The sequence below is a fragment of a genome, unplaced genomic scaffold (genome assembly GCF_019419815.1).
Source record: "Pyrus x bretschneideri cultivar Hongxiangsu unplaced genomic scaffold, Pyrus_bretschneideri_v1 Contig13, whole genome shotgun sequence".
NCBI lineage: Eukaryota > Viridiplantae > Streptophyta > Magnoliopsida > Rosales > Rosaceae > Pyrus > Pyrus x bretschneideri.
Genome location: NW_025999424.1, coordinates 3,071,218 through 3,096,550, shown reverse-complemented (window position 1 = coordinate 3,096,550; position 25,333 = coordinate 3,071,218). Strand labels below are relative to the sequence as shown.

The 25,333-nt window shown below is 38.3% G+C and overlaps 4 protein-coding genes across 5 annotated transcripts; 1 reads left to right on the top strand and 3 right to left on the bottom strand.

Annotated features, from left to right (window-relative positions):
* Positions 1–1,241: 1,241 nt before the first annotated feature.
* LOC103951042 (phosphate transporter PHO1 homolog 9) lies at positions 1,242–5,336 on the top strand. Of its 2 annotated transcripts, none has more exons than XM_009362327.3 (12): positions 1,242–2,207; positions 2,504–2,837; positions 2,921–3,041; positions 3,148–3,277; positions 3,383–3,503; positions 3,611–3,869; positions 3,956–4,060; positions 4,152–4,196; positions 4,279–4,428; positions 4,498–4,776; positions 4,873–5,012; positions 5,106–5,336. In XM_009362327.3, the coding sequence occupies exons 1-12, from the start codon at positions 1,652–1,654 to the stop codon at positions 5,203–5,205; spliced, it is 2,340 nt and encodes a 779-aa protein (XP_009360602.2). In that variant the 5' UTR covers positions 1,242–1,651; the 3' UTR covers positions 5,206–5,336. The 2 variants fall into 2 exon arrangements, with proteins under 2 accessions (XP_009360602.2, XP_048434935.1); XM_048578978.1 differs by having other exon boundaries at positions 2,065–2,207; positions 2,484–2,837.
* Positions 5,337–6,809: 1,473 nt separating this feature from the next.
* Positions 6,810–14,215, bottom strand: LOC103951040 (SPX domain-containing protein 4-like). Its single transcript, XM_048578981.1, has 5 exons — positions 13,778–14,215; positions 12,570–12,732; positions 12,250–12,440; positions 10,232–10,238; positions 6,810–7,205 (listed from the first exon to the last, which is right to left on the bottom strand). Exons 1-5 carry the CDS (start codon positions 14,087–14,089, stop codon positions 6,919–6,921), a joined length of 960 nt encoding a protein of 319 aa, XP_048434938.1. The 5' UTR covers positions 14,090–14,215; the 3' UTR covers positions 6,810–6,918.
* Positions 14,216–17,636: 3,421 nt separating this feature from the next.
* On the bottom strand, positions 17,637–20,165 carry LOC103951039 (SPX domain-containing protein 4). The gene is made up of 3 exons (XM_009362325.3): positions 19,649–20,165; positions 18,482–18,647; positions 17,637–18,351 (listed from the first exon to the last, which is right to left on the bottom strand). The coding sequence occupies exons 1-3, from the start codon at positions 19,967–19,969 to the stop codon at positions 17,873–17,875; spliced, it is 966 nt and encodes a 321-aa protein (XP_009360600.2). The 5' UTR covers positions 19,970–20,165; the 3' UTR covers positions 17,637–17,872.
* An 875-nt stretch (positions 20,166–21,040) lies between these two features.
* On the bottom strand, positions 21,041–24,809 carry LOC103951044 (cystathionine gamma-synthase 1, chloroplastic). Its single transcript, XM_048578980.1, has 11 exons — positions 24,271–24,809; positions 24,013–24,116; positions 23,693–23,766; positions 23,419–23,587; positions 23,224–23,283; positions 22,923–23,126; positions 22,737–22,823; positions 22,422–22,529; positions 22,166–22,261; positions 21,968–22,086; positions 21,041–21,435 (listed from the first exon to the last, which is right to left on the bottom strand). The coding sequence occupies exons 1-11, from the start codon at positions 24,695–24,697 to the stop codon at positions 21,312–21,314; spliced, it is 1,572 nt and encodes a 523-aa protein (XP_048434937.1). The 5' UTR covers positions 24,698–24,809; the 3' UTR covers positions 21,041–21,311.
* Between the last annotated feature and the right edge of the window lie 524 nt (positions 24,810–25,333).

Below are 25,333 nucleotides of genomic sequence, written 5' to 3'. Positions count from 1 at the left end.
GACTGTTTATAGTCGTGCCCTCCATCAATACACCGTCCAACCACCATACCTAATTATTGGTTAGGCAACTAAATTAACAATTTTCTTTTACAAACGAAGACGATAGCTACTGAACAAGAGTAGAAATTTTAAGTGAAAAATTTTAAGTTCAAATTTTTCAGATTGCGAGTTTGATACCTTCACCATTTATTGTAAATATATCATTGGAATTAACTGCGAAAAGATTGAGAAAAATTAGTTTATTCTAGATGCTCGTCAAATCTGAAGAAAAAAATAAGAAGTTACTCCACGTATTGTTTAACGTAAAACTGATGGAGAATTTGTTTTAGGCGAAAGAAGCAATCCACAGAAAGATTTGGTGGTGCTCATCAATGTGTGTATATATTACCTAACCAAATTAATACAACAAATGTTCATCTTATCTTGTATATATTATCTAATTATATTACGTTTGATCACTATTTTCTTTTCAACTCGAATGATTAACAATATTTATTCCTGTTCGAGAGTTGGAACATCTGCGTTCATTTTTGTGTAACTCAAGTGTTCACAAGAGAAAACGACTCGTAAAGAAACGAATCAAATTAAAGATCAAATCTTGGCAGGAAACGTTGAAAAGACAGCTAATTAAATCTAATCCAGTCTTAATCAAGTAGACTTCCTCCTGTTACATCATTGACAACATTCGTCTTATTCACAATTAAAGGCATAACGCGTGCAAACTTGACATATGACGTCCACTAAAATAGCATTTGGTAACAACTTAAATCCGTGACTGCAGGCAAAGCTACATTCATATCACATGCATCATTTTCTCACCAACCAAACTATTTTCACTTTATTGAGCCTGTTTTTGGAATTGAATTCTCTCTGAGGTAAATTTTTGAGATCTTCTTGACCTAACAATATGGATCGTTGAATTTTGATTCAATGGTTACAAATAGGAGGTCCTTTTAAAAATTATAATAATTGTAACCGTTAGATCAAAATCTAATATTTTGTGTTGGTGGGTCAGGAGGATCCGAGGCGAAGCCTCGGAGAGGATCCAATTTCCCTTGTTCTGTCTCAAAAATCCATCAATTGAAGACAACAAAAAGCAGGACGACAGGTGTGAGGTGTGGTGGCAACATGTAAAATTACAGATGAGCAAGATAGTGACCGATCTTTAATATCGACGGAAGTAGGTTAGGTTAGACACTTTAAAGTAGTTTGCTTGCTCACTTGCATTGAGTCCATTTTCGTTCGTTAATGTAGATTATAAAAAAAATAAAAAAATAAAAAAAAAAACATCAGTAGGGAAGCTTCCTAAAACAAGGGAATTCTACATGTGATATTGATTTCGATTTACCAAATAAAAAAATTAAATTATGTTAAATGATACGAAACAACCTTCCTTATGAATGTGTATAGCACGTCTTCTTGCTCGAATCGAAAACTTGACCAGAAGCAATGTACAAAAAGCAAGAACGCAACGCGCTTGCCCAAATAAACCAGAGCTCCAACACCGCAATCTTTGAGCTTCATTTTTTTTTTTTTTTAAATTTTTTTATAGAAGCGAGCTGGAGATCTCCGTTGCAGGAGTGAATGTTCGTAATCAACTGAGCAATATAATAATTGAGGGCTTCATTGGAGGAGGAGGAGGAGGAAGAAGATGAAGTTCGGAAAAGAGTTCGTTTCGCAAATGGTGCCGGAATGGCAAGAGGCATACATGGACTACAACTCTCTCAAGCTTATCTTAAAAAAGGTCCTGCGTTCCCGGAAGAAAAAGGCATCATCCACACCAATGGGGACTGCGGAAGGGTCGACACTAAAGAGGAGGGTGTCACTCTACAGAGCATTCAGCGGGCTGACAAGCCGGCAACGCGGCTCGCTGAGGAAGAAGGAGGACGAGGAGATACTTGTGGGGGAAGAAGGTGAGGAAGGGCAGTGGCAGACAAGGTTTTTGATGCCGTACGACGAGGGAGGAGAGTTTGAGGTTGCGTTTTTTAGGAGCCTGGACGATGAGTTTAACAAGGTGAATTGCTTTTACAAGAAGAAAGTTGGGGAAGTCGTGGAAGAGGCTGAGGAGTTGAGTAGGCAGATGGATGCTTTGATTGCTCTTAGGTTAAAGGTTGATAATCCAGAGGTGGATATTGGAGGGAGTGATTTGGCAAGCAATGGGATTTCTTCAGTCTCAGCAGTTCATCCCACAAGTGGTAGAAAAACAGGTAGGTTTTCTGATTCTCTTGTTTTCTTAGTAGATTCCGTGATTGAGAGTTTGAAATTTTCTGTGAAGTAGTTTTTTTGTTCACTTGGGGAGGCAAGTGATATTCCGAATTCCCCTTTTCACTTTCTGCACTCCCGTCTCTTTACGGAGCTGTAACTGATCAAGGAGAATCAATAACATAATTAAGAGGAGTGCAGAAGGTGAAAAGAGGCGCATAAGATTTTTAATTAGTAAAATATATGATATGTTTTTCTTTTTTTTGCCTAATATTTTGAAGTACTGGTCATGATTGCGAAGGGGGAGAAGATATGGATGTGATTAACGAAGTTGAGATGAGCGATGAAGAAGAAATGGAAGATGATGAAGAGAGGGGAAGCAAAGAATCGGAAACCGATGACCGGAAAGCCAACAGAGGGACGGTGGATATTCAGGGGTTTAAACCACTACAACTAGAGGTTCTAGATCATATAAGGATCAACGTGATACCTGAAACTCCAGTGTCAACAATTAAAAGCATATTCCAGCAGAATTACTTGTCATTCAGCAAGAATGAGCTGAGGAAAGTAGAAGAGCAAATGAGACAGGCTTTTAGCGAGTTTTACCAAAAGCTCCGGCTTTTAAAAAGCTACTGGTAACATTGCAGTTCCTGATTACATTAATAGAACTAAAGTTAGTGTTGTGTGTGATTGATTATATTGCTAATGGACGGTGCAGTTTCCTTAATCAATTGGCTTTCTCGAAGATCATGAAGAAATATGACAAGGTCTGTTCGAGGAATGCGTCGAAGGTTTACTTGAATATGGTGGATAATTCTTATCTGGGTAGCACTGATGAAGTGAGTAAATCTTTGTCTTATGATCCAAACGATTACTATGAATCCAAACCATTGCCCGTATAAAGCTTTTTTATTTATTTTTATGATACATCTTTTGGCTTCGCAGGTTACTAGGCTTGTGGAAAGGGTGGAGGCTACCTTCATAAAGCACTTCGCAAATGGAAATCGAAGAAAAGGAATGAAGACATTAAGACCGAAAGCTAGAAGGGAAAAGCATAGAAGTACATATTTCTTGGGTAAGATTTGTGCTGTCGGAATGAAAAGTTCTTTGTTCTCTCTTAGTTTCCATATCGAGTGGACCTTATGCAAGATATCGATGATCATTTGTTGTGTACCTACAGGGTTGCTCTCCGGGGGCTCCATTGCACTTGTAGTAGCTATCATTGTGCTTATGCATGCAAGAAATATCCTTGAGAGTGACGGGCGTGTTCTGTACATGGAAAACATATTTCCCCTGTACAGGCAAGGTTTTGCATAATAGTTATCTCATCATATCTACATCTGTGGAGAAATTTAAACCTGCATAGCTATTCGTTTCATGACAATCGTTCATTTCCCCACATTTGCAGCCTGTTTGGATTTGTCGTCCTACATCTGATCATGTTCTCAGCAAACATATTCTTTTGGAGGCGCTATCGTGTAAATTATCCATTTATCTTTGGCTTCAAGCAAGGGTCAGAGATTGGTTACAGACAGCTTTTCCTTCTCAGTTCAGGTATTGCAATTCTCGCATTGGCTGGTGTCGTCTCAACTTTGGATATGGAGTTGGATCCAAGAACAAAAAGCTTCGTCGCCTTGAAAGAATTAGTCCCCCTGGGCCTAGTCGTTGTAAGAGTTAGATTCTTCAATAAGACGGATTTCCTTCGTTAAAACAGTTTGCTCATGAATCTCTTTCATGGAAATTACATTTGCAGGTTTTGCTTCTTATAATATTTTGTCCTTTCAACGTTATATATCGTTCCAGTCGATATTTCCTCCTTCTATGCCTATCCCATTGTCTTCTTGCTCCTCTTTATAAGGTAACCAGAGCCGAACTTCTTCCTGTGGACATACTATTCAAATACGTTTTAAGTAAAAGAGACTTTAAAATTTTGTTTGTTTTTTTGGTAGGTTACCCTGCCGGATTTTTTCTTGGCAGATCAGCTTACTAGCCAGGTATTGACACTACCTATGATTCGTTTAGTGTATTGATACTTGTGTTGCTTATGATCGAGTAACATTGTACATTTTCATTCAGGTTCAAGCTTTCAGGAGTTTGGAATTCTATGTTTGCTATTACGGTTGGGGGGACTTCAAAAAAAGATCACACAACTGCCTCGACAGCCATGTTTTTAAATCCTTCTACTTCGTTGTAGCAATTATTCCTTATTGGATCCGTTCGCTTCAGGTATTCTGCGCTCGAAACTGTTTAATTCCTCCTCATGAAAGTATGGTTTTAACTGTTCTTTGTTTGCAGTGTGTGCGACGCTTGATAGAGGAGAAAGATGGAATGCAAGGGTTAAATGCGCTGAAATACTTCTCAACAATCGTTGCAGTAGCCATGAGAACAAGTTATGATCTGAAAGCAGGGATGACATCGAAAATCCTCGCTATAGTTAGTTCAGTTGTGGCAACTGCTGTTGGTACATATTGGGACATTGTCATCGATTGGGGTCTTCTGCAACGAAATTCTAAAAATCCTTGGCTGAGAGACAAACTCCTTGTATCAAACCAGAGTGTTTATTTCGTAGCCATGGTAGGATTACAACTTACAAACTGACTTCTTCAGCCCTTATGGAGTGCCATTCGTTCCTTCTCGTTTAACATTAATTTTGAATAATGCGACATGCAGGTGTTGAATGTTGTACTAAGACTCGCTTGGATGCAGTCAGTACTGGGAATTAGAGGAGTGCCTTTCGTCCATAGAACAGCCTTGACTGCGATAGTTGCCTGCTTAGAAATCATTCGTCGTGGCATATGGAACTTCTTTCGGTATGTTCTACTCCTCTCAGTACTTAATCCTCTATAACCGAACAACTTGAACTTGTATCGACTACTAACCATTCAATGTTTTTTTCTGAGCAGGTTGGAGAATGAGCACTTGAACAATGTCGGAAAGTATCGAGCGTTCAAGTCTGTACCCCTACCCTTCAACTATGAACGTGATTACACCAGGAGCAGCTGAACATGTATCATCACATATTAGTTTCAAATTTGTGATTGTTCTCTTCAATTTTGTTTAGAAGAGTGAACAAAAAGGAAAGTGAACATACCCTATCTTGCTTTGTTATCAAGTGTTAAAAGCGTTTTCCGACTTTTTTCTCGTACCAGCAATATTCTATTTTAAACTAATCTAAATTGCGGAAGAGAATTCAGGTGCATGACGATAACACATCATGCTCCAACCAACATGGCTGTGTCCACGTGTAGAAGCAGAGGCTTGTAAGATCAGCACCCAACTTGATCTCCACCTCCCCCCCCACCCCGGGGGGGCCGCCCATTTAGTAGTTGCAGTTAATTTGGGGGCCCAAAAACCTGTGGATATAATTGAAGTTGATGCCACTTTGATCATCTCCAAATGAGATGTCAAATATGTCAAATATGATTAAAACACATTTAGATGTTCTTCAATGGATATGTCATATATGATGTGGCATGTAAATCATTTGACTCCTTACTTTCTAGCTGCATTTTTTTTACAGCAAACAAAGAAGGAGTCAAATATATTTAATTGAATTTTTTAACCAATAGAATAAAAATTAATTTTGATTATTTTTTAATAATTAATGTAACTCTAGGTCCAATAAAATAAATATTTAACACATCCGTTGGAAAAGAAAAGAATTTAGTACTTATATTCAATTTGCCACAGCAGCCATCAAATAAAATTTTAACATATTATATTTGACATTTTTTTTAGAGATGCTCTTAAATAGTAGAGCAGCCAGAGATTGGTATCCAATAATAGAGAAGAATGGAGGAGGCCACCAATTGGTCCCAACCCTTACCTTTGTCTTCCAAAAAGAAGACCAATAAATTTGATAAGGACCCAACAAAGAAGTGGAAATTTTTTTTAGTTGGGTTTACTCTCCACTCTCTAGTAGCATAAATATTTTCTTGGTCACAAGATAACCAAAAAATGCACATTCGCAGTTGAATTTGATATTAAGGGATGCGTTCCTAGTGTTTTAATTGTAAATTTTAATCAAATTTAATGGTAGTGATCACGTATTCTTTAATCACCTAATAACTACGAGAACATTCTTTAGTCACTTGATAACCATGAGGGACGAGACTCCCCTAATAGGAGATTTCTTAGTGTGTTGGGAATAAGTACATCAAATGTTATAATACAAGTGTTTGGATACTTGAAAAAAAAAATTCAACCAGTATTATGACACTTGGTATATGGATCTTATTCTCGGCACACTGAAAATTTTCTCCATTAATTGTGGTTGGAGTTATAGGGTATTAAAAACAATTGTCATTCTTACTGTGCTACTGCTATGCTACAAAAATGCAACAACAAAGGAAAATAATTTCCGCACTTGTTTCTTTATATGCATAATAACGTGTGCCAAAATTCCTACACATAATAAATGGACCATAAAGAAAGGTAACAGAGAGGGCAGAATCTAGTACAACATTATAAATTTCAAGCAGATGCTATTTAGAAAACTGCACAACATTATGCTATGATAAATTTCTCCATCGGCTCACAGCTTATTTGATGTGCTAAGTTTACAATTCAGAACCTTTTTACGATTCCAGTTGCTACAAGAATCGAAAACAAGAACGTACGAGACAACGCTGAAACTAATAAGATGAACGCTGTTACGTACACTGTCGTTCTCTTGATCAGAAACGGAGGGTGTACTACAGAAACCGATGGATAATACTATAACTGGTCATCCTCCTCTTCGCTTTGCCAGCTCGCTACAGAGTTTGAAGTAGAGATTTCAACTTTGACAGCGCCAGTGCTCTCCTCGTCCTGGCTTCTAAAGTGATTTGAAAGTGACCATGGACCGGCAGTGGAGCTTGGTTTTTGAAGGCCTTGAATGGCCTTCATTGCAGCAACGGTTCCACGATATATATTTATGTTTGCCTCCATGTTTGAAGGTGTCTCAGATGCAATATTTGCCGAATCATTCGATTGTGGGTTTGAATGACTTCTGTCTGGAGGGGGTTATTAGTTTATTTGATATTTGTAAGTTTTGATTGAGCAAATCACTATGGAAAATGAAGAAGAACAAAAGGAATTTCACACAAGATTTTGGAATGCTTCAGCCTCAGTAAGTCACAGAGGAGTATTTCATATTTTCTCTCTCTTGAAAACAACTCGAGCACTACAACGGTTTGTCATGCAACTGGAGCTCAAATGTTCATCAAAGTGATCTCAGCCATTCATCTTCTTATAGTTTAGGATTCTAACACATGACATTTATAGCCTTACATTGAGAGCCTTACACTTGTCATGCTTTGACACAAGTGAATGCACAATTAAAACACAAGGCTTATTTCATCAATACTAATCAGCTCACAACTTACAATTCAACACTCCCTCTAAATTTTGAGCTGATTCCACACGAATTATGTCCTTAAGGTAGTTTAACCGATCCTTGGTTAAAGCCTTAGTGAATATATTTGTCATATGTTCATTTGTAGGACAATACACCAAGTTAATTATCCCTTCCTGTAAAGCATCCTTGAAGAAGTGATATCTTGTATCAATATGCTTTGTCTTCTGATGAAACACAAGATTTTTAGTAATTGCAATTGCAGTTGTGTTGTCACATTGCAATGGAGTTGCTTCAATTTAAAACTGTCCAAAATCTTCAAGCACAAAACTAAGCCATCTTTCATGTGCAGTGGCTTATGCCTTTGAGGTATTCCACCTCTGCAGTGGAAAGTGCCACACAATTTTGTTTTATAGAGGCCCAAGAAAATACCCCACACTCCTAAAGGAAAATGCATAACCAGAGGTACTCTTGCTGTCATCAAGAGATCCATCCCAATCAATGTCACAAAATCCTATTAACATAGCATTATTTCCTTTCACATCATCCAAACCATAATCTAGAGTTCCCTTGATGTATCTAAGTACTCTTTTGGCAGTCTCATAGTACTTGTTTGTAGGATGAACCTAACAAGAAGACTAACTGTATACATTATATCTGGTCTAGAGCAGTGAGATATAGTGGACTTCTCACAATTCTTCTGTATTGTTCTTCACTTGTAGGCCTACTTCCATCATCTTGCAAAGTTTTTCAAATGAAACAAGAGGAGTGAAGACAGATTTGCACTCATTTAAGCCAAATTTACTCAGCAAAGAAGCAACATACTTTCTTTGGTGAATAAAGATACTTGAGTGAGTTTGAATGCTTCACATACCAAGAAACTGGTGAAAAAGGCCCAAATATGATATTCCATACTTAACCATCATATCTCATTTAAATTCTTCCAACATCTCATTACTGTTACCAATATATACTATGTCATCCACATAGATAGATACAATCAATATTTCTTCTTCTCCCTTTGTCTTGATATAGATAATTGCTTCACTTTGACTTTTCTCAAATCCACACTGTGCAAAGTAGGTGTCAATTTCTCCATACCAGGCTCTTGGTGCCTATTTCAATCCATAGTGTGCTTTGTCAAGTTTATACACCTCGTCTTTTCTTTCCTTGATCACAAAACCATCAGGTTGATCCACATAAACCTCCTCCTCAAAGAGACCATTTAGGAAAGCAGATTTAACATCAAGTTGCTAGAGTTTCCAACTCTTTTCGGTAGCCAAAGCAACAAGAGTTCTAATTGTGTCCAATCTAGTCACAGGTGCAAATGTTTAATTATAGTCTACTCTTGGTTTTCGATCATATCCCTTTTCAACAAGCCTTTCGTTGTTCTTTTACACAGATCCATCAAGATTAAGTTTGGTCTTGAAAACCCATTTAACTCCAATAATAGGCTTATATGTTGGTCTGTCCACTAACACCCAAGTTGCATTATTTTCAATCATTGATAGCTCATCTTTCATAGCTTTCATCCAAGATTCATCTTGAGCAGCATCTCATATTTTCTAGTTCCATAATGCACAGATTGCATTAAGTAAGCACATCATTTAGTTTCTCCATTTTAAAGGAGTGTGCTCAAAAGCTTGATTGTCTCTCACATTCCCACTTATGTTGTTGGATGATTCACTTGAAAGTTGGTGTGAAGAAGTATGAACAACATCATGACTACAAGGGATTTCCCTTTGTATAGCTGGTGACAAGCTACTTGAAGTAATAAACTCATCTTCCACAGTTCTGGTTCTTGGTGCATCAATAGTTTTCCACTCACAATCAGGCAATGACACATACTTCTCTGTGCCTTCTTCCTAGTTTCAAGCTAGCATTTTCATCTACTACAATATCTCTTGATAGAATTAACTTCTAAGAGATTGGATCAAAGATTTTATATCCTTTCTCACATGTTGCATATCCAATAAACACACATTTAGTACTCTTTGCTTTAAGCTTATGTTTTAACTTATATGGTATATGAACATAACATAGGAGCCAAATACCTTTAAGTGAGCAATACCTGGTTTTCTTCCACTATAGCCTTCAAAAGAAGTTATGTTATCTAGAGACTTGGTAGGGCATCGATTTAGGATGTAAACTACTATATGTTCAACTTCTGCCCATAAATAATATGGCATTCCTTTATCATGTAACATTGATTTGGCCATTTCAACCACTGTTCTATTCTTCCTCTCTGCCATTCCATTTTGTTGAGGAGTGTAGGCTAACGAAAGTTGTCTCTAGATTCCCTCAGTATCACAAAACTGCTTAAACTCAGTGGACAGAGAATTCCCCTCATCTGTCACTTTTCAAACATATCACTTTGAACCCACTTTGTAACTCAATCATAGCTTTGAATTTTCTGAAACAATTGAAAATATCACATTTATACAGAAGTATACTCAAGTCATTCTAGTAGAGTGATCAATGAGAAGCATGAAGTACTTGTTTCTAGTAATGGACTCATTCCTCATAGGACCACACAAGTCAACAAGAATCAATTCAAGTGGAGCATTAGTTCTCTAGGCTTGATCACTTGGAAAACTTTCTTTGTGTTGTTTACCAAATTGATAGCCTTCACATACTCCATCATACTCTTCCAAATGTGGTAGATCTTGAACCATGTCTTTATCTTTCAGTTATTTGAGTCCTTCAAAGTACAAGTGAAGTACAAGTGACCTAATCTTCTATGTCAGGTCTAAGTACAATGAGTAGTGCTTGCTTTCAGAACAACTTAAGCATTAGAGATAAAGGATAACTCATGTTCCTTTTCATTTTTACACTGATAATGAGACTGTCAAGTGAAAGGCTGTCAAAGACACTACACATCCTTCCTCCAAACACAAGATGGTACCCATGTTAATCTATTTGCCCAACACTCAGCAAGTTCTTTTTTAAACCAGGTAAATACATGACTCCTCTAACATATTTCATGCCTCCATTGGTCTCAATTACCAATGATCCCATTTATGCTACATTCACTAGCACACCAGTTGACATTTGAACTTTTATGCAACATTTGTTTTCACATCCACAAGAACATTACATTCCCTATCATGTGATTGCTGCAACCTGTCTATATACCAGTCCCCATCGACCTTTGGCTAAGTAACAACATTGTTTGCATAAAAGAGATTTCCAGTCACCTCCATTTGATTTGCACAATTTGATTTCTGGACAATTTTACCTGCAGTGTAGTATCTAGCCCAATGTCCAAACCTATCACTGTTGTGACATTTGGATTTACCAACATTCACCAAAGTGAAACTTTGAACATACTTTACACTGAGGTTTTACACTCTCTTGATCTATAGTTTGAGAAAGGTTCATATTTTGTGCAGGACTAGCAAATAACTTATGCTAAAAGCTGGGTTTTCAGTCCCATTTCTTAACTTTTTGGTTCCAATTTTTCTGTGGCTTGAAAGTAATAGATGGAGCATTACCTTTATTCTGCCTTTTTGGACTAATATAGGATGAGGCAAATGCCATCTCAGTTGCATCAGTGGAATGCGTATCAAACCTTTGTTCTTGACTTTTCAAAATGGCTACAACTTCTTGTAGTTCAACAGATTCTAGACACTTAGTGTTTTCTATCACTAGGCATATAGGATCACACCTTAGTGAGACTAATTAAGACCTTCTGCACTAATCTCTCATTTGAGAGAATCTCTCTAAATGTCTTCACTTGATTAAGCAATTCATTTAATCGAGTAAGATACCCAGGTAAAGACTCGTCATCATGCATTCTAGTATATTCAAATTCAGGTATGAGATTTTGAAGTTTCGCCGATCGTACCTGATCACCGCCATGGTATTCTCCATACAACAAATCCCAAGCCATTTTAATGAATCTGTGTTGGCAATTTGAGAGAAAATCTGATTAGAAACTGCGTTTTGAATGATGCCCAAAGCTTTCACATCCTTCATAAACATCGCAATGGTTAGCTCATCATCAACCTCTTCTTCGATACCTTCTACCTTCTTTTTCTTCTCCGAGTCAAGGAACGTAATCCCTTTCTCCACCAATTTTCATAGCCCATGTGACTTGAATATGGTTACCATTTTGATTCTCCAAAACTCATAGTTCTCACCGGAGAAGATCGGAGTCCTAACTTTTGAACTTCCAGATCCAGCCATTGTGAGCTCAGATGTATTTTCAAACCACAACTGAACTCCCGGCAAACTTCACCTAACCTTCAGCCAGCCCAGATGTAGCTCAGAAAACGTAACATCGGTGAAGCTTAAATTCACAGTTCACGCTTAGCTTAGATTGAGGCCATGTTAGTGTATTTGATATTTGTAAGTTTGATTGAGGAATTCACTACGAAAAATGAAGAAGAACATAAGGATCTTCACACAAGATTTTGGAATGCTTCAGCCTTTGCAAGTCACAGAGGAGAATTTCATATTTTTTTCTCTCTTGCACACAACTCGAGCACTACAACGGTTGGTTATGCAGCTGGAGCTCACACATTCATCAAAGTGATCTCAGCTATTCATTTTTCTGTAGTCTAGGATTCTAACACATGACAATCATAGCCTTACGTTGAGAGCCTTACACTTGTCATTCTTTGACAATAGTGAATACACAATTAAAAACACAAGGCTTTATTTCTCTAATGCTAATCTGCTCACAACTTACTATTCAACAGTGGTTTCACTTGTGTGGTTGTTGTACCTTCAATGACTTCTGCTTCCAATGGGAAGGGAAGCTCGAGAGTTGCCTCGCATTCACGGACTAGCCTCGTGAGAGTTTCTGTTGTAAAGAGAGGCTGGTGATCTAGTTGCGTGAAACGTAAACGCAACACTCCTCCAGTTCGTTTACCGTACTTCTTTAGAATTTTGACAAGCGCTATTTAGCCAGAAGACACAGCTGATTTTAGCAATAGATAACGCAGATATAGAACGAAGAAATTCACTGATGCTAACGGTTGTACAATACAGGTTAGATATGGAAGGTGAAAAGAAATAGCTGCTGTACCTCTAAAATTCCACCAGCTATGTTTTTCGAGAAGCACCATCTCCCCATGAATGGTGACAAAGTCCTTACGGATGTCCATCACTTCTTTCCTGAAGGTCTCTGAAGTAAAAACTCCACCACTGCTGCTCCTTTCCCCGATGCTCTCGATTCTTCCTTTCAGCTCCTGTCATTATTGCCGTTTGCAGATGAGAAAAGAGAAAAGAGAAACGATAGTTGCCTTCGCATTCCAAAAATCGCATTGCAACATTCATGCTGTGCAGATGACTCTGCATTGACCAGAAAATTGCTCCCATCATAAAGATTTTCCTACCAGACACTAAACTAATACACCAATAAACTCTACAATTTTCAACCAAACATAAGCAGATAACCAGGAAAAAGAAAAAGGGGTAATATTAAGCGAAACAAAAAACACATATACAGACTTCGATTTACACACTGTTCGTTCATCCACAATAGATATCTTAGTTCAGAGAAAAAAGTACTCGACTTTAATGATTAAAAGAGAAATTCAACTAGCTGAGACTCGACCTGTTCAAGACGAAATAGTTAAAACTTCCCTAGCTAGTTTTCCTTCATTATCGATGGCACCACTCTATCTCAACAAATCGCTCCAGCCACACACAATCCTTACACTCATATTGTTTCTCAATTGCCTAAAAACGCATACATATAACAGCGGCATGTCTCGTACCGCTGTAATTTCACTCCTAACCATCTTCAAACATTCACATGACCGCCCGAATTAACTAACAATTCACCGCCTAGCTTTAATTTAGGTGTCCCTCGGACATGAATATTCTCATATTTGTTTTAGCTAAAATTTGCAGATGCCATCCTCCTACTACTCGTGCCTATCAGTTATCTTGAGATCCTAAGGTCTCCTTTGGTGTCCATGATTGAATTGGATAACTCACTAGATTTAAAGTAGAAATGGATGCAAATTCCAAATTCCCCCGTCAAGGAAACTTCTCCCTCCCAATCCTACCATCAACCCGGACAAAATTTCCCTTTCTTTACTCAACATAAGCTAAATATGGTGAGTTATCTAATCCAATCCGTTAACAAAAAGAAAAAGATAGAATTTTTGTAGCATCCATAACGGGCATGCCAAATCCATCAACTACCCATCCAAATTAAAGCCCATACACACACACACACATGCAAATTCAAGAAAATAAGAAGAAAAAAAAGTCAACCATAAGAACCTGGAATCGTATAACGAACTCCTCCTTCTTATCAACATAGAAATCGTTTAACTTCTTTAGCTCCTCATTCAGAATCGGAACGAACAGTTCCCCCAAGGGATGGAACTCGCCACTTCCATCAGCAACGGCCAAATGTGCATTTGCCGGCAGAAACTCGAGGTGGCGAGGGAGAGAATCCACCGCGGCGATGGTTGCCACGGTGGCGGGCAAGTGCTTGAGGAGCTTCTTCAAGAGCTTGTAGCAGAGGAACTTGTCCCTCCACTCCGGGAGTGTCTCCTCAAGGTGGGTCCTCCTGAACTTCGCGAGTTTCATTGTTTTCAACAGACTCTGGGAGACAAAATCTCACAGGATTTTGCTGTTTGTGAATCAAATGATTCATAGTTTGACTTAATTTATATTACGAGAGAGGAATTTTTAATTTAGAGAATGTGAGAATATTTCTCAAGTGGTGGGAATATTTGAGGAAGGAAAGGTGGTGGGTGTGTTTTCTCAAGTGCATTTCTTGTTGCCGTGGATTCGGACTTTGCATCTTTTCCTGGTAAGTGTTGAATTGGCATTTTCTTCCGTCAGAATATTCTCCAAATTTTTAAGATTTATCTGCTAGATTGTTGTGTTGTTAGATTTTGTTTGGAGATTCCAATCAAACCATTTGTTTGCAGTGATTTTTTTAGGAAATCGTCTGACGCATATTCTCGTCCTCCAGAATCTGCATAGATTGTTTCAACATTCGATTTGATAAATCCGTCACCATTGACAACTTTGAATGAAGGCTCAAAAATGGTATGTGTTATCCCACGTCGGCCGTCTCCATGAGAAAATGAAGTTAAAATATCACAAGTTATTAGTCTCACTCCAACTAACACTGGGGTTTTTGTTATAAAACCTCACACGTACTGCATGTTAAGAGTTGTCCCACATGACAAGGTTTTCTATGTGCTTATATGATCTTGGACTACTCTCCATATTGCCAATTGGTTTTATAATGAAATCTCAATTTCATCATGGTATCAGAGCAAGTTGTCCTTGTGTGAAGCCAAACGGCCACACGCGCTCTACGTCATGCAGTTGTTGTCCACGTGTAGGCTTAAAAATCCACCACGCATGCAGGGGCGTGTTGAGAGTTGTCCCACATCAGTGAGGGACAAGGTTTGCTATGTGCTTATATGATCTTGAGCTACTCCACATATTGCCAATTGGTTTTATGGTTGAACCTCAATTTCAGCACTGCACAGGTGGTAATTGACCACAGGTTGTAATTGACAAGACAAAATCATAAGGGAAGTGGACCTTCGGCCTGTATTTGTGACAATTTGACACAATTCTCTAACTTATGATAGCTTTGGAAGTTTCCAACTCGTATCTCAAAATTCTAGCATGCTTCGATGCACCCTAGGTATCGGAATTTGCAGGCGTTAAATTTTGTGCCATGTCTTCCGTTAGCTGCAAATACCTTATATCTTTTCTTCAAGTTTCTTTTCAAGTCTTCATAGGTCTTCTTCTACCCATTTTGCCATGAGTCTCCATCTCCGAACCACCTTAATCGATTTTCTCTCATCTTATCTTCAATTGCTGCCACTTCTACTTTACCTCGGGTATCTCATTCTTAATCTTATCCTTTCACGTGTGTCTACACATCTTACCTCGAATATTCCTGGCTTTTCGTCCATAGAACAGCCTTGATTGCAATAGTTGCCTGCTTAGAGATCATTCGTCGTGGCATATGGAATTTCTTTCGGTATGTTCTACTCCTCCTCAGAAATTCTCCAAATCGAACAACTTGAACTGGTATCGACTACTAACCAGGGCTAGCCATGAGGGTACTCCAAGTAGGCGCCCGCCTAGGGCCTCCACTTCGGAAGGGCCCTCAAAAAAATTTTATATCCTGTAATTAACATATAAATACAAAAAAAAGTAGAAAATATCATAAGTCATTTGTTAGTGCAATGGAAATGTTGGCTACATTTTTCTTTGGGTGTTGAGTTCAAAACACGAAGCTGCCTCTTTTAGTCACTAGATTTTTCTTGTTTTTCAAATTTACTACCAATCCATCTGTCAACTCCCAATCCATCTGTCCAAATGCATATAAAGTTATAAAACTCAAGTCTCTTTGCAATCTTTTTTCTTTCAACTTCTCATTCTCTCCATTTCTATCGAATGTTTGAACTAACTTTCCATTCTCTCAATTTCTATTGAATGTTTAAACAAACTATCATATGGTCTTAAAGATTGTACTTTAAGGTAATAAAAACTTTGAATTATATATTTTTCTTTTCAATAACTTTTTATTCAATGGATTATTTTAATATTCAATTCGTTGGTGTGATGTTGATTTTAGAAGGGAAAAAAATACACAAGAGAAACAATTGGCGTTGAATTTATTATACTCGTCAATCAAGTTTATTATTATTTACTCTCTTGATCATCAAGTTTTATTCTTCTGCACTCTTAATCTTAAACTCTTGACTGCAAACATTTAGTACATTTGTGTCTAAAAACCTGAATTGTGTAATGTTTAAATAATTTTTGTGTATTTATCTTGTTTTGATATTAATTTTTAATGATATTTGATGTGAAAATAGAACTTTTTATGTATTTAGCAATTTTTTTTTAATACAAATCAATATACAAATAACCGGAGATCAGAGAATTTTAGGGCCCCACTTCGAAGGCTCACCTAGGACCTCCAAATTCTCAGGGCCGGCCCTGCTGCTAACCATTCAATGAACAATGTCGGAACGTATCGCGTGTTCAAGTCTTCACCCCTACCCTTCAACTGTGACCGTGATTACACCAGGAGCAGCTGAACATGTCTCATCACATATTAGTTTCAAAGTTGTGATTGTTCTCTTCATTTTTGTTTAGAAGAGTGAACAAAAAGGAAAGTGAACATACCTTATCTTGCTTCGTTTTTGTTTCCAACTTTTTTCCCATACCAGCGATATTCTATTTTACACTAATCTAAACTGCAAAAAAGGATTCAGGTGCATAACGATAACACATCCCGCTCTAACCAACGTGGCTACGTCCATGTCTTGAAGCAGAGTTTTTGCAAGCTCAGCACCCAACTTGAACCCCAATTCAATCGCTGCAGTTAATTTGGGGCCCAAAAAATCTGTGGACTGGTATCCAAAAATATATAAAAATGGAGGAGGCCACCAAGTGGTCCGCAGCCTTTAATCTGTCTTCCAAAAAAGAACATCAATAAATTTGGAAAGGACCCAACAAAGAAGTGCAAATTTTGAATGGCTAGGGACTTTGATTTTCTTTTCAAATTTGTCTCCTTGGCAATTGGGTTCCAGTGGCATAAATATTTTCTTGGTCACCAGATAACCAAATTTTAATCAAACAGTTGAATTGATATTACGGGATGCGTCGCAAATTTTGATCAAACTTAATGCTAGGTGATAAGGCATCCTTTAGTCACCTGATAACTATGAAGACATTCTTTAGTCAATTGATAACTATGAGGGACGAGACTTCTTTAATAGGAGAGATTTTTTAATATGTCAAAAACACGGCCTAGTTACGCTAAATATTATAGTATAAAGAAAACTAATGAAAAGTAAAAAAAAAAAAAAATTAGTTTTAATCAAAAATGACAAACGAAGGTGTAGTGAATAGTACTAAGGAAAGATAAAAATGTGATTTTTTGTTAAAAGTAAATAGTACCGAGAATGTTTCGTTAAAACTTTCTATAATATAAGTGTTTGGATACTTGAAAAAAAAATTTCAACTAATATTATAACACTTGGTATGCAGATCGTGTGACACTGAAAAATTTCTCGTATTGTGGTTGGAGTTATAGGCTATTAAAAAAAAGTTGTCATTTTTACTGTGCTATGCTACAAAACGGCAATAATAAATAAAAATAATCTACGCACTTCTTTTCTTCTTATGTATAATAAGGTGTGCCAAAGTCGCTAGGCATAGTTTTCGAAAAAAAAAAAAAAACTGCTACGCATACACCAAAAAGGAAGATAACAAAGAAGAGCAGAATTTAGTACAACATTACAAATTTCAAGCAAATGCTATTTGGAAAACTACGCACGGAGGACGTACAGCAGAAACCGACAGGATAAGCGCTGCTATAACTGGTCATCCCTCCTCTTCGCTTTGCCAGCTCGCTACAGAGTTTGAAGTAGAGTTTTCAGTGACAGCACCAGTGCTCTCCTCATCCTGGCTTCTAAAGTGATTTGAAAGCAAGCATGGACCGGAAGTGGAGCTTGGTTTTTGAAGGCCTTGAATGGCCTTCATTGCAGCAACGGTTCCACGATATATATCCATGTTTGCCTCCATGTTTGAAGGTGTCTCACATGCAATATTTGCCGAATGATTCGATTGTGGGTTTGAATGACTTGTGTCTGGGGTGGTTTCATCTTGTGTGGTTGGTGTACCTTGAATGACTTCTGCTTCCAGTGGGAAGAGAAGCTCGAGATTTGCCTCGCATTCACGGACTAGCCCCGTCAGAAGTTCTGTTGTAAAGAAAGGCTGGTGAGCTAGTTGCGTTTGCGTGAAACGTAAACGCAATACTCCTCCAGTTCGTTTATCGTACTTCTTTAGAATTTTGACAACCCCTGTTGAGACAGAAGACACAGCTGATTTTAGCAATAGATAACGCAGATATAGAATGAAGAAATTCACTGATGCTAACAGTTGTACAATACAGGTTAAACATGGAAGGAAGGTGAAAAGTAGCTGCTGTACCCGCAAAATTCAACGAGCTATAATTTTTGAGAAGCACCATCTCCCCGTGAATGGTGACAAAGTCCTTACGGATGTCCATCACTTCTTTGCTGAACTCGGTCTCTGATGTAAAAACTCCACCCCGGCTGCTCCGTTCCCTGACGATCTCGATTCTTCCTTTCAGCTCCTGTCATTATATGTTGCCGTTTGCAGATGAGAAAAGAGAAACGATAGTTGGTACTTGAAGCCTGCTCATTCAAAATATCACATTGCAACATTCGTGCTGTGCAGATGACTCTGCACCGACCAGAACATTGCTCCCATCATAATGATTTTCCTACCAGACACTTAACTAGTACACCAAAAAACTCTACAATTTTCAACCAACATAAGCAGCGAACCAGGAAAGAAAAAAAAAGTGAAACAAGCACCAAAAAATACAGACTTCGATTTACACATTGTTCGTTGATCCATGATAGATATCTTAGTACTCGACTTTAATGATCAAAAGAAAAATTCAACTAGTTGAGACTCGAAACTTGACCTGGTCATGACGAAATGGTTAAAACTTCCTTTGTTTTCCTGCATTATCTATACCTTTTCACAAAATATTCAAAAATCCTTAGCCTAAAAACGAATACAGATAACAATGGCATGTCTCGTATCGCTGTAATTTCACTCATAACCATCTTCACATTCACAAGACCGCCCGAATTAACTAACAGTTCAACTCCTAACTTCAATAGTTTCACTTTCCGGTGTCCCTCGGACATGAATGTCTCATTTTTGTTTTAGCTAAAATGCACTTGTTTGCAGATGCCATCCTTCTCCTCCTACTTGTACCTATCAGTCATCTTAAGATCCTAAGCTCTCATTTGGTGTCTAAGATTAAATTGGATAACTCACTAAATGGATGCATATTCCGAATTCCCGTCATAAGAGAAACTTCTCCCTCCGAATCCTACCTTCAACTCGGACAAAATTTCCATTTCTTTATTTGACATACTAAATGCATAAATATAGTGAGTTATCCAATCCAATCCAATCCGTTAACAAAAAGCGAAAGATTGAATTTTTGTAGCATCCATAACATGAAGGCCAAATCTATGGACCACCCAACAAAATTAAAGCGCATATATATGTATATACACATGCAAATTCAAGAAAATAAAGGTCAACCATAAGAACCTGGAATCGTATAACGAAATCCTCCTCCTTATCCATATAGAAATCGTTTAACTTATACAGCTCCTTATTCAAAATCGCAACGAACCAATATTGGAGTCCCGCTAAAGGATGGAACCCGCCACCTTCATCAGCAGCGGCCGGATGCACATATGCCGGCTGAAACTCGAGGTGGCGATGGAGGGAATCCACCGTGGCAATAACGGCCGCGGTGGTGAGGAAGCCCTTGAGGAGCTTCTTCAAGAGCTTGTAGCAAAGGAACTTGTCCCTCCACTCCGGGAGTGTCTCTTCCAGGTGGGTCCTGAACTCCTTCCCGAATTTCATCGCTTTTCAACAAACACTGGTGGATTAAATTCTCACAGGATTTGCTGTTTCTGAATCAAATGATTCATAATTTGACTTAATTTATATTAAGAGAGAGCAATTTTTAATATAGATAATCTGAGAATATTTCTCCAAGTGGTAGGAATATTTTAGGAATATTTGGAAAGTGAGAAGGAAAGGTGGTGGGAAGTTTTCTAAGTGCATTTCTTGTTGATATGGATTTGGATTGTTCTTTCTTTTCCTAGTATTTGGGTTGGCATTTTCTTCGTATCAGAATATTCTCCATGTGTTTTAATCTGATTGTTTTTTATGTTAGATTTTGTTTGGAAAATCCAATCAAAATTTTGCACTGAATTTTGATACTCCTCTGCCGCTTATTCTTATCCTCCACAATCTGCAAAGAATGTTTCAACGTTCAATTTGATAAATCCGTCACCATGACAACTTTGAATGAAGGCTCCAACCAACACGAGGTCTTTTGTTATAAAATTACACACATGTCGTACTATGCAGTGGTAATTGACAAGGCAATATCGATGTTTATAAAAGTGGGCATTTGGCCCGTCTCTCTGATAATTTAACACAATTCTCTAACTTATGACAACTTTGAGAGTTTCCAAATCGTATCTCGAAAATTCTAACATGCTTCGATGCACCTTAGGTATCGGAATTTGCAGCCGTTAAATTTTGTGTCGTGCCTTCTATTAGCTTCAAGTATTCTATATATCTTTTCTTCAAGTCTCTTTCCAAGTCTTCCTAGATCTTTTCCTACCTCATTTGCCACGAGTCTCCATCTCCAAACCACCTTAACCGTTTTTCTCTCATCTTATCTTCAATTGCTAACACTTTTAGTTTCCTCAGATATCCTCCCTCTTAACATGTGCCCACACATCCAACGAAACATTCTTATCTTCGCTGCACTCAATTTTTACACGTGGTGTGACCGCCCAACATTATGTGCCCTAAAATAAGTGCCATCCTTGACTCTTGCGTATATCTTGTTTACTCGTGTCGCTAGGGTCACAATACAAAATCAACCATGGTTTATAACTTCACATTCGTCGAAAAACATTTCGAACAATTCTAAAATTGTCATTCAACTTCAAATCATCCAAACACGAAAAAACAAAGCTAGCATAGTCATATTGGAATGAAAAGGTATTGGGAAAAGGTAGTTGCAAAAGAAAACCAGACAAAGCTTAGGGTCCGGATGGAGTCGACAACGACCCAACGACTGGATCCGAACAGAGCATTTGGTGATCAAAATCAATTCAAGCACCAACGACAATGGAAAAGAGAAATAAAACAGAAAACCGCATATTACTATTAGGCGGGCCACGCTCTATATGGTCTCCAGGGCCTGCAGTATGTCAGCCTTGAGATCTTCAAAGTCTTCGACTCCGAAGCTGAAACGGACCAAGTTATCCTTGATCCCGTACTTGATCCTATCTGACTGGCTGAGATCCCTGTTTCAAGAGCATCAAAACACCGCAATCAGAAGAAATCATTGGCTTTTAACCGTGGCTACAGCCCGCCTATATTAATCAAGCAATATCAATGTATAAAGGACCAAACAGTGCTCAACTAAACATCCATTACCGTAAACTTCAACAGTTCAACTTAAATAATTTCGGCTACGTTAGTTGGTTAAGCTTCGCATAACATGCTTTAAATGTTGCTACACGAATAGAACATGTAGACATCTATACAGGCTACATCATGTTTCCATAGTAACAATTTTTCTTTTACCAGAAACATATTTTTAACCAATTAATACACTTCCATGTAGCACCTGATATTTGGTTACGAAATTGACTTTCCGACTAAAACCCCGAAACTAGGGATCTACACACATTACCTGGATTGACTCGATATGGTGATATGTCAAGATCACAGATCTACCCAATTTATCAGACTCAACCACATAGCATAACAACGTCAAATTTATTCAGCCACCATAAGATAAGGAATTAGAAGATAAAGGATTAGAGGGAATACCAGTAAGACATTATGGCTGGCTGATCCACAATGCTCTCACAGCCACCAAAGGATGGGGCAATATATGGGATTTTCAGTGCATCCACAAAATTAATTGTTCTCGTCAAGTCTCCATCAATCTGCATAATCAAGGAATATTATTAACCAAATGTACATAATAACAGCAAACCAACAAGGGACAGCGCCGAGAATGTTCACCTCAAAACTGACAACACCACCGAAACCAGTCATCTGCCTCTTGGCAAGCTGATGTTCAGGATGACTAGGCAAGCCAGGATAATAGACATGCGCCACCTGCCAATAACATTTTCAATAACATTAGTTTTCAAATAGAAAGTGATGAATGCCAACATAAAATTTTGTACTATAATCTTTCCAACAATAATGACACACCAGTGGCCTAATTAGTTAGCCTCCCATTATTTAATGCTACTTAAGCTTACAAAACACATACCTTAGGATGCGCCTCTAAAATTTTGGCCATCCTCAATGCTGTTGAATTCTGTTGCTGTACACGAAGATGCAAGGTCTTCATGCCTCGAATGATCAGGTATGCAGCATTCTGTTGATGAAGAAAAAAAACAAATATCATTATCATGTAAGCTTAAAATTCATGTCAGACTTAAATCATTAAAAGTAATAAGTGGGATTGGAATCATTTGTTCTACATTCTTCATGGGCGTACAAATTAACATCACCAATCTACTCAAAATGACAGTCGACAATAATAAGAGACGAGAAACACATATAACCCACAAACATGACTCACCGGGTTGAGAGCACCACCCAAAATGTGATGCAAAATACGAATTTCTGAAACCAATTTCATAGAACCACTAATGCAACCAGCAAGGACCTGAAATAAGATATTGATACTTGCTTAGTATTTACAATAATTGACAACCTGAGTATTCACACTCCTTCATATGATTAGGTTCGACATGTGCTGACTTACATCATTGTGGCCACCGATATATTTCGTTGCAGAATGCACAACAAGATCTGCCCCAAGGGCAAGGGCTTTCTGGTTGAGTGGTGTGGCAAAAGTGCCATCTATACAGACCAACGTCCCTTTTTTGTGGCAAAGCTCTGAAACCAGCTTAATGTCAACACACCTGAGGAATGGATTAGTAGGAGACTCTGTGAAGAAAAGAGACACCTGCACCAAAGTAAATTCCACAAACAATCAGGGTCAATTATTTGTTGAGTTATAGTGAACTTAAAAAAAGCAAGCTAAAGACTTTTTTCTTACTGACTTTGTGCTCTTCCAATGCAGTTTCCAGGGCTCCCACGTCAGCAGGGTCAATGATTGTGGCCTGCATAGAGAGTGATAAATATAAGTATAACACTATCAAAGCCTCACCTGAACTTTGAAAAGTAACACCTATATCCTGTTACTATAGATTTCGAATAACAAATCATTCCAAAAAATTGAGAACAGGATAATTTACCGTGATCCCCATTTTTGGAAGAATGGTCTCAATGAAAATTCTAGTCTTCCTATAGCAGTCCGTGGTGGTCACAATATGCCCACCAGCTGGAACCAATGCCATCAACATGACAGTGCTAGCACACATTCCAGATGCCAATATCATTGTCGATTCCGCTCCCTCAAGTGCACTGTATCATCACCACAACAACATGGCCTCAATAAGCATTCAACGTATAGATTCCAACACAAAAGGCAGGCTTTAAATACAAAAGAGAACGAAAGAAAATGCAAACCTGATCTTCTCCTCGACAACCACTGTCGTTGGATTTCCATACCGCCCGTATTCAAAGCTTGTTGCGCGTTTCTCCTGCAACAAGGTAAAAGGACAATAAGTCAAAACCATCACAGAACATCAATCACCACACCAGCAACCCAATACATAAAACAAAATTCTTTTTGGTCTTATCTCTTAAAGTTTCAAACTTTTGCAGCTATTACAGAAAAGGTTACACCCAAAATATGCACAAAATCGTAAGAAAGTTAAAACTTAGATATAATATATGTGTGTGTATATGTATATATGCGTATATATATGAAATGCATGATTGCATACCTTGAAATCAATGAGGTCAGCCGTTTTCTTAAAGAAGTAGGCAGAAGTATTAACCACTGGGGTTGTAATTGCATCAGTTACTATGCCGCGTCCCAATCTTTCACCTTCACAAATCCAAAACAAAAAAAACCCCAATTTTTACTCACACGCTAATCACCACATAATTATCAAGATATGAGCTTCTTAATTGGAACAATAAGCCAATAGTCCAAGCAAATTATAATTAAAAAAAAAACCCACAAATTGTAATTAAGTTACCAGCATGAATCGCGAGGCTCCCATCGGAGCTCAAGAACGAGGCCTCCTTCAAATCAGGCACGGCCTCCCCCAACTGTACACCATTTCCAAACACCGCCACCTCGTCACCGCCCGAAATCTGGGCCGGATCGACGGGAATGGCGGAAGTGGCGGCGGCATCGACGGCAGTAGCCGACGGCGCCGCCGGCACGCCAGAGTTGGGGGTGTTGTTCGACCAAGAGGCGGCGACGATCTGCGCGACGCCGATGTTGCTGCAGTTCCTCCGGGCCTTGGTGCTGAGCTGGCGGACGAAGTTGGGGGGAAATCTGAGGATGGGAGAGGAGAGCCTGTAAACCGACGCTGTGGGGTCGACCCGACCCGAAAGCCTGGGGCGGGCGCCGGGTTGGGAGGAAGCGAAAACCCTAGGAGGATACGTGCAGACGGCCATGAGTGAGTGATGGATCGAGCTTCTGGGAGGATTTGGGATTTGCCAGGAAACGAGGTTGCGAAGAAATGGAGGAGAGTGAGTAATGTGTTGACCGCTTTAATACGCGCCTTTTCTTTTCTGGGAGAATTTTTTGGTTTTATTTACCGACTTGGTCCAGTTGGGTTGATGCCGACGTGGAATCCGACTAGCAACACGTATCTCTACCAACTATCTTAGTATAAATAAACCTCCTTATTTTTTTGAAAGATATATTTTACATTGTTCGATGTACTACATTATTTCATTTTATGGAAGAAAATTTGTGATATTTTTACATTATAGTTGAAGTTATTAAGAGTATTTATTTTTGCATATAAGATACTAAGTTTGATTATTTGTCCCCAAAATCACTAACATATTATTAGCCACACAATTTAATAACGACTAGTGCTCTTCACACACTTATTTTTACTTTTTACGCACCCTTCTTAATTTTCTGTCGTCGGATCGAATGGAATAAAGAAGATCTATGGCCAAAAATTAACAAATGTGTGTGAGAGGTAAAAAAAAGTGTAAATAGCAATATCATTTAGCAACACTCTGCAGGAGAAATGCTAAGGAAACATTCCTAAAATCTAACTTTTCATAAACTCTGTG